Genomic DNA, 9771 nt, shown 5'->3' with positions numbered 1-9771 from the left:
CAAAACGACATCTTTATTCAATAACTATCATTTATCAAGCACTTACTAGATAAATGCTTACCGATAAAATTTAACACTATCATTTACTTACATGATAAGATTTTAGTCCACAAAAACGGTGTTATATGCAATAATTTACCCGGTAAGCAAAAATGTTTATAATATTGTTTTGGACAGTAGTCTTATTGATATCCGTTCTTTATAGTTTATATCCAGTGCCCTATAATTATACTGAATTTGCTTCCTTACTATTTGACATCAACCTCAATCAGATCTTCATTAAACATTCCACATCCATTTGTTTTTGTCTTGATTTATTAACACCCAATAAAATACGTTAAAATTATTCAGTATTTTTAATCAATAATAAATGCTAAATAAATTAAACATGAACCCATATTCTCATATGGAATTATAACATTACACATATTTGACATGGACATAATTGTAATTTGGCATGATCTTCTAATGGTTTAGTTATTAATATTTCACTAGAAGGGTATTCGCGCAATTCAGCGAGATAAATCTCGATTTTAATGTTAAGTTTTTATTCTTTGTCTCTATCAAAATAATATGATTTTATGTGGTTTTGAGAAAACGATAATGTTTTTATTTTTGAGTAAAATATAAATTTGTAGCTAGCATAAAAATTTGAAAAGAAAATAGATCGATATTAGTATCAAATTAACTATTTAATAGTTCTTTTTTTTTTGGTGTAACTTATTTAACTCAATTTTTGTTATAATTTAATTTAGATCTAATAACAAAGTAATTTATTTTTGGTTTAATAATATAATTTTTTATAAAGATAATAATTAAATATTATGTTAGAACTCAATAATTATCTTAATTATATTTAGATTTTTTTAATTTAAAATGAATGTTTATCCTATATTTGATTACGTTTCTCTGTAGTTAGTTACACGAATTTTAAAATGGAGCTTTAATATGTTATACTACGTAAAATTACTTGTAATCTTGAATTTTAAGTAATATGCATTAATAAACAGTACTTCATGCAAAAAAAAAAAGTTTTTAAGAGTTTTTGTCAAATGCTTTATAATACAGTAATATAATAATTAAACATTCTGTTAGAACTCAATAATTATCTTAATTATATTTTAGATTTTTTATATTTAAAATGAATGTTTATCTTGTATTTGATTATCTTTGTCTGCAGTTAGTATACAGATTTAAAAATGGAGCTTTTATACGTTGTACTTACGTAAAATTACTTATAATAATAAATTTTAAGTAATATACATCAATAAACAGTACTTTATGCAAAATCTAAATTTATCATCAAACCATCGTAAGTAAATGTTTTGCTTGAGATTCAGATAATAATATAAAATCAAATAATATTGCAATTAAAATCATAACCTTATTCTTGGGTTATGGCGATTTAGTCCCCCAAGCAATTTAACGATCACTTACCATTAATCAAATACCTAATATGTACAAAACATTTATTCAGCATTAATTAATTTAAATACACAAATAAACCTAACATTCAACATTTAATCACGTCAGTATAAAACCATTTTTTTCTTTAATAGATCAGAAGGTAATATAATTAATTAAAATCCCCAAGTCTGGCAACCAGGTTCAGAATACGTTAACCGGAAACTTTCTAAACGTTTAATCACCTATAAACATAGATTAAAAAGCTTAAAAGGGAAACTATAAAAATAATTATTTGAAGATTTTATAAACACAACAATTTAAATTTTGAAAAATTAATTAAAATAGCTGTTTTAACCATATGGTTTTACCTCTTAGTCATTTCTCTTACAAAATTATGAAAATAGTCATAAATCCATAATTTACAGAAGAAGGATCAAAGTGTAAAGAAAATGAAATCATTTTTTAAACCAGGTTTACTATTACAAGAACCCAATATGTAAATTTGAAAGCCACATGTGGAAGCAGACATATTTTTGCGACCTATTAACTAATTTACATATTTGGTCTCTGTAATTGCTGACTTGGTTCATAAACTTCATATTTTTTTACACTTTCATCTCCGTAAATTGCAAACCTATAACTATTTTTGTAATTTTGGAAAGAAATGACCTAATAGATGAAACCCACTAGTCAAAATGGTTATTTTAATTAATATCCTTTAAAATTTATGATATGATATCTACAATCACTTCCCAAGCAAAAATAGACAAAAATACCATTTGAGTTGAAAAAAAGTCTATCCATGAAAAACAAATTATGTGCTGGGTTTTTTTTTTTTTTTTGTTGGTATACAACATTAAATTAAATGAGATTTTAATTAAAACCTAATTTAAGGTTATATACCTAAAGTGTTAGATTCTAGTAAGAATAAAAGTTAAGGTGAGAATGAAACCTTCATATACCCTCAACTACATTCAATTACCTTTATTTACCTTTTCCTTTATCATCATAATCAAAAGATTAACAAATTCATGGATGTAAAAGTGTATGAATGTAGTTGAAAAAATTAAGTTGGATTAAAAAAATCAACTCATACAAGAGCTCAGAAGTGTTCTCACCGTTCTCAACGTAACTATTATTCTCACATGATCCCCCGTCTTTACCTAAATATACCGTTAACAAAAAGTGAGATTTTGAAACATATTGGAAGGTCATAATTTAAAAGAACCTCCGTACGATGAAACAGTTTCTGTTGGTCAGAAAAGAGAAACAAACAGAAAAAATGGTAGTTGAAGATGAAAATGAGCAAAGCAAATGTGTATATGTATTATAGTTTTGAAAATTTGCCACAGAGATATCATCAAAGAAAGATCTCCTTTTTAACTTATTTCTCTACATTCTATGTACACTTACAAAAGGTATTTTGGCACGGAAACCGGGCTTAATCGGCTTTCTCAGTAAAAGCGGTCATGACCTTCTTCGTCTTCGCTATCATCTTCATCTGAGCTGTTGGCATCAAAAGTTAAAATAAATTCTAGCATATTACCTTCTGCATTTGTGTCCTCCGTGCGCCTTCGCTCTGGGCTCGTTTGTTGACTTCGCATTGCAAGCAATTGGAGGGCCATGTCTCTCGGTGACACCATTTGATACATCCAACTATTGGTTTTAGGCCTCAACTGGAAACACACAAGGGTATGTCATTGGTGCATATTATTTAATACAGTTATTGTACAAATTCATATGGTTGATGTGCGTTTGGTACACAGACGAGACCGAGGTACATAGACACAGCTACGTTTCTGCTAAACACGATATAAGACGATAATAATTGAATATACCTAAATGAATATCATCATCACCGCCTAATTACTATTTCAATAAGCCATAGAGGACTTCCACCAATTAAAGAGATGACCACCTTCATTGTCATAATGAAAACCTATCCATTCCTCATTCACTAAGAGTATTATCATGTGAATCACCATATTCACCATTATTATCCTCATGCATATATACTCATCATCTTTGGTGTCTGCTATATAACTAGTGGAACTATCATCACAAACGTCTGAGTAAATACTCGGGCATCAGAATCGACCAAAAATAGCAAATGGAAAAAAAAAATAGATGGCACACAAAAATCTTCTCCACTCGGAACAAATCCATAGAAGCAATAATTCCGTCCTTATATGGCATAAAAAGTCATCTGGCAAGAACATTCTCAGTTACTAGGTCAAACCCTCTTTGCTTGTCACGAGTTCCACCTTAAGCTTCTATATTGCCGATGAGCAGTCAAGATTATATGCAAACAACACATAACAAAGACAGCCAAGAACAAGCAGAACAAAGACCAGGAGGAGATCAAAGAGTTAACTACTATACGTTGAATCCCTTCATCCAAAATTCTCTCGGCAGATTTTTTGTGTCTGTAAGATATGGACTTAATAATCTCGCATACAAGTTAAAAACATATCCAGAAACACAAACCCCTGTTATTTTATACGGGATAAAGATTCAAACATGTTGGGGTACTCTTGTAGCATTATGCTGGACATTCACATATAGAAAATGATTTTGATTCAAGTTATTCTTCAAGATGGAGTATGGACCCCATATATGGCTATGTAAGCAAGAAAAATAATAATAGTTAGGAGTGTAGAACATGAATTGACTACAACACTAAAAATAATGGGTGCACAACACAAACAACAAAGATGGCCAACCGAACAAATATTAGGGAAGATCCCCGTTGGGGTAGAAACAAACAGGTCAAATATTAAATAATTAAAAGCTACAAGGACAAACGTATTTAACAAGTTAGAAATTATTCAAACTCATATACTCCATCATCTAGTATGCAAGATTCAACATCACCGTAAACAATGGCAGTAGTTTTCGGCTTATGATCGCTATTTATCGATTATGACATGAAAATACATGAAATAGGGTTCAGATGAGTACATATAAGCAAATATTTTGTGGGAAGGATACTTACCTTTTCGATATTTGTTGGGGGAGGCGCCTTTTCAAGTGCTGTTGGTGTCCAAATCTTTATGTCCCTGTCGATACCACTGCTGGCAAGCATAGTTGTATGTGGATGAGCTTGGATACAGTTAACTACTTGCTTATCTGCCTCCATAACACGGACAAGTGCTCCATCCTTTTTCCTCCAAATGAACATTCGCCCGCAATCAGACCCACTCACAACATACTCGCACTTGGGTCCAAAGAAGCTAACCCCCTTGACTGTCACACAGTTTCGGTGCCCCTTGTAGAGTTGAGGGCCCAATATGGAATCAGTTTCCATATCTGAATCAGAACCAACAGAGAGATGATTATCTAGAATTTCATTCACATTGCTTCCCCATCCCATATCCTTAGAGAAAAGATAGATGAATTCTTCACAGTAGGAAACAAGAAGTTCACTCTGATCTGAGAATGCCAAACCTGTAATCCCCACATTCTCATCACCTAATAAATGCTTGGGACAAAAATGGTCAGCTGGCTTACCAAAAGCAGCTGAAGCATCCCACCTATATCTCCGGATATCATATAATCTAGTAAATTCATCTGAACCAGCAATTACGAACAGATTAGGGTTTCGTGGATCTATAGCAATAGCATTTAGATTCACGACTCGCAGGAAGCTTCTACCACGCACAGGTTGGCAACTAAAAAGTTCTGTAGCCTCTCCTGTCCTCAGATCAAACTGGAAAAAAGATGATGTTAAATAAACTTCAATGAAGAAGGAAAAGAAGTAACAAGAAAGGTTTCTCAAAAGATGTGTTTCATGATATCCAAACACAGTCGTTTGCTAATTCACAGAACAACAGAACTGAAAATATAATTTAATGTTAAGTAACCAGATTGATCATGACTAACATGTTGAACCAACCCATCTTCACCACAGGTATAAAAGATGTGTGGGCTCCCAGGTTCATTGGCTAGCTTATGAGCCCTTCCTTGATGTCTTGCAAGCAATTTCGTCTCCACCTTTCCACAATCTAAGATAGTAGCATGTCTCACCTAGAATCAAATATATATATTCTCATTACAAATTTCCTCTTTATACCATAAAATATAACCAATGTTATATGTGGAAATAGCATCATCACAAAGAGAAAAATGATCAAATAGAAAAAAGTTCAGAAAGGATAATCAACTAGTAATATATAAATATTATGAACTTCAAATATAGAGATCTATATCAATCACTTACGAAGGCTAATCACACTCGAACTTGTTATTTTAAGTAAGCATATCAACCCACATAATAAGATTTCCACGGTCACCACTACATACCTCCGAAAGGAAGACTTTCAAGTCAATCCCACCAGGCCAATATCATGCGTACAATTGCAAATAAAAGAAGATGAAGCTAAGATTCATGCTGTCACTCCAAAAACCAAAAATACCTGCCCATCAGCAGCACAAGTAACAATGCTTCGCTCATCAGTCTCTGGCATGATCTTTGCTTGGAAGATATTGTTATTATGACCTGAATTAAAAGAAAGTTTAACACGCCCAGTTTCCCAGTCCCAAAGTATAACTCTCCTGTCATCTGAGCCAGACACGAGAATATCCCCATCTGCATTAAAGCTCACAGTATTCACGCATCCTCTGTGCTTTTCCAGTTTCCTCAAAAGATCAAGCCTCAGGACTAGATCCTAACACATGAAAACAATTATGAAAGCGTTGTCAGAAATTAGAAGTTGCAATGTGCTTAACAAGAATGCATTAGATCACATGACCTCCTTCATTGGCAATCCAATAGAGTATGAGAATAAATACACAAAAAATCATTGACCATTCACACGAGCTTTTAGAAATATCATAGACTTGTTTGGCTTAAAAACCAATTTCTTTCCTTCTTTTCCTTTTATAATAATTGTTCCTGAAGAGGGCAAATTAATGATGCAGTAAATGCTATTCGCGCTCCACCTTAACAATATTTACTAATACCATTGTTGCAACTAGTACGCACCAAAGGATCCTTAAAAGAGATTCCCCAAAAATATGGACATCGTTATTACCATCATAACTGAGAAAGCAATGTTAATAGACCTTTAATTGATGTGTAACATACCCAGATCAATCATTTTAGAAGGAAAGTTCTTAATGATAGATATACGACAAACAAATACATACAAAGAAACCATCTAGGACTTTTAGGTCTACTTTTTTATTTTCCCTGTAAAATGCCTGTAAAAACAAGTCAAAAGGTTCTCAATAGCTATTTTTCAAAGAGTTGTGGATTTTAGTTCGCAAATGTCTTCATATTTATTTCGCAAAGTGCTATAGATTTTAATCCGCGAAAGTCTACAAAAGGACGTGACAAAAGAGTGGGATCAAAGAAGGGTTGTGAAGCTGTTGCATTATCACAAGACAAGTGAGACAACTGTATACCTTGAATCCTATATCATCACCTCCCAATCATATATGACTCTCTTTGTTTTGCTAAGAAGTTTCAGAATATAGCAACTATGAACAGTACAACACTGTCACCTCCCAGCTTCCTTTCATGTGTTCTAGAAAGTAATTGAATTTCCGGACAGCTATAAATTATCAGAGAAAACTACTTCCATTGTAAGCTGAAAACAGCAATCCTACCAAGGACATGAAGATTCCAGCTCTCAAGGACGCAGCATTTTCTTAGCAAAATTTAGATGTCTTGACGGTTAGGCATAAGTTGACAAACAGTTCAAACCCCCATCACTTGGATACTCACTATCTCAAAACATGTGAATTTGGAAGTCCCTAGTAATTATTAGCACAATTGGGAACTTCAAAAGGACAGTGACTATCAGGCAAATTAATATCTATTGTCACTCAATTATATACACATAGATTAGGACACCTTGCAAGTATTTTTATACACTGCCAGTAAAGAAAATTGGTACACCAATGGATCACCGGACAATGTGGCTCAACCTTGTCTTCCATTCATGTAAAATTGATATTTACGCATACAAAACAAGAAGAAAAACACAGAAAAACGATGTAAATCGTGATTGTTAGGGAAAGGGTTTACGCTTAATTCCACAGGCAATAAGCCTAATAATTGTGCCCTAAAAAACATAATCAGATCAAACTCAGCAAATACGCATCTGCTGATCCAACAGCTGGGCCATTTACCTGCTTGTAAATATACAAACAGATACATATATGCATGTTTGTAAATTTATTGAAACGGCAATGAGAAGGAAACAACTGAAGTAAAACCAAATGCATACCTCAGAAGCAGCGAGACGGTGGGCGAATTTTCTGGTGGAAAGATGGCCGACTTCACGGCGACAGATATCAACCACGGCCGCATCGACGCTCGCTCTGTTCCTTTTCTTCATCATCCTGCAAGGATAAAAACCATTAGACACGCAACAATTTGATCTCTCTTGCTGGAATAGGAATAGGAATAGGAATAGGAATCCGAATGAATCGATGAATGAATTGAGATGGAATTTGAATACGATATTGCAAATCAATCACATTTAACAACCTGAATCGATTGTTTGATAAAGAGAAAACCTGAATCTGAGTGTAAGTAGATACCTAGAAGTAGAAGGATCCATCGTCCACCTCTGAAGCTGCGGATTGAAACGATCTTTATGTGTCGATACGAGATGAACACACCTCAATTTATACTCCTCCCTCCCTCTCAGCACGTGCATGTTACACACATGTTCCGTTCATCAAATTTTCTTTTCCCTTATAATGGAACGAGAAACAATCCGTGAATTAATTTTTAAAGCATCTTCAATATTTTTTTATTTTATTTTATTTTATTTAAAAAAAATATTCTAATAATTATTTTAAAACTCTTTTCTATAATAAAAAAATTAAAAATTATAGCGTATATGAAGATTTATAAAATCTTTTATTTTTTAGTCACAAAAATCTCAAAAAGATTCTACAAGAAAAGTTCTTAGCAAAAACATGGTATTCTCGTTTTTCTTATTTATAAGTAACTAGAATGATGCCCATATAATGCAGCGAGATACATCTTGATTTTAATGTATATTTTAATTCTAGGTGTCTGTTAATGTTATAACACGATTTTGTATGGTTTTGAGAAAATGATAATGTTCTTATGTTTGAATAAAATATAAATTTAAACATCCATAAAAATTTGAAAAAAAATATCGATATTAAAATCAAATTAAATATTTAAAAATTCTCGTTTTTTATGTAATTTCTTTAATTTGATTTTTATTATAATTTAATAATGGAGTTTTTTTATAAAGATTATAATTAAGTACTCCCTTAATGTTAATGATTATCCTGATTATATTTTAGATTTTTTTATATTTAAAAATATCCCTAAAAATTGAATCTTGTAAAGCAAAAACAAAAGATTGGAGCGTAAATAAATCAAATACTAAACAAGAATAAAAGATTGAAAGGTAAATAAACAAACCTTTGAACATTTTGATTTTGTTTGTATCAATCTTGAGGCACACATATGATAACGGTGGAGAATGAGCAAAGCACACACTCTATGATCAATTATTATTTATAAAGGACCACCGGTCTTTTGTTAGCAATGTGCACACACAGAGGTTTGCCTCAATCAACAGAGGAATATCATCACACAGATAGAGCTTATTGAAAAACTCTCTCACAAATGCATTAAACGATAGATTAAGTAAAGTTAACGAAAACAAAACAAAATACCCCTAAAAATTGTATCTTGTAAAGCAAAAACAAAATATTAAAGAGTAAATAAATCAAATACTAAACAAGAACAAAGATTAAAGGGTAAATAAACGAACCTTTGAAGATTTTGAATCCGTTTGTATCCTAAAAAACAAAAACAAAAACAAAAACAAAAACAAAAACAATATATTGAACAGTATTGCTTCATATATATATATATATATATATGTATATATATATCCATCTCTCAATCTGTTGAAATCTTATGTATATTCATCTCTAAATCTGTTGAAATCGATAGATATCAGGATATGGATGAATGTTAGCGACTCATAAAGATATGGATGAATGTTAGCTTTTGATGGAAGATGAAGGTTATCTAAATCCCGCTTAGGTATTTCAATAAGTTGTTAAGAAATTGTAAATTTTAAAATTAAGTAATTAAAATTATATAGCATTGCATAATGCTTAAAATGTTGTTTTTAAAAGTTTCTATTAAATGCTTTATAATATAATATAGATTATATAATTTTATTTATGATTTACCTATTATATCTATACTATCTATACTATATTATAAAGCATTTGGCTAAAACTCTTAAAAACTCTTACAAACTCTTAAACTCTTAAAACTCTTAAACTCATTCATCCCTAAACAATTTCATCCATATCCGATTTCATCCCATAACTGAATTCGTGTAACTAACTGCA

General features: G+C 31.6%; 1 protein-coding gene across 4 annotated transcripts; it reads right to left on the bottom strand.

The window, feature by feature from the left end:
* Positions 1 to 2719: 2719 nt before the first annotated feature.
* LOC112502714 (DDB1- and CUL4-associated factor 8-like) lies at positions 2720 to 7969 on the bottom strand. 4 transcript variants are annotated; one of them, XM_025106699.1, is made up of 6 exons: positions 7957 to 7969; positions 7641 to 7755; positions 5823 to 6074; positions 5290 to 5433; positions 4403 to 5116; positions 2720 to 3083 (listed from the first exon to the last, which is right to left on the bottom strand). In XM_025106699.1, the coding sequence occupies exons 2-6, from the start codon at positions 7752 to 7754 to the stop codon at positions 2862 to 2864; spliced, it is 1446 nt and encodes a 481-aa protein (XP_024962467.1). In that variant the 5' UTR covers position 7755; positions 7957 to 7969; the 3' UTR covers positions 2720 to 2861. The 4 variants fall into 4 exon arrangements, with proteins under 4 accessions (XP_024962467.1, XP_024962469.1, XP_024962468.1 ...); XM_025106701.1 differs by lacking the exon at positions 7957 to 7969 and having other exon boundaries at positions 4403 to 4716; positions 4918 to 5116; positions 7641 to 7896; XM_025106700.1 differs by lacking the exon at positions 7957 to 7969 and having other exon boundaries at positions 4403 to 4977; positions 5065 to 5116; positions 7641 to 7896.
* Positions 7970 to 9771: the final 1802 nt, after the last annotated feature.

The sequence above is a fragment of the Cynara cardunculus genome, unplaced genomic scaffold, assembly GCF_001531365.2.
Source record: "Cynara cardunculus var. scolymus isolate 2C unplaced genomic scaffold, CcrdV1 Un_Scaffold_1805, whole genome shotgun sequence".
Taxonomy (NCBI): Eukaryota; Viridiplantae; Streptophyta; class Magnoliopsida; order Asterales; family Asteraceae; genus Cynara; species Cynara cardunculus.
The sequence above is the reverse complement of the archived record's forward strand: the minus strand, read 5'-3'. Positions and strand labels throughout refer to the sequence as shown.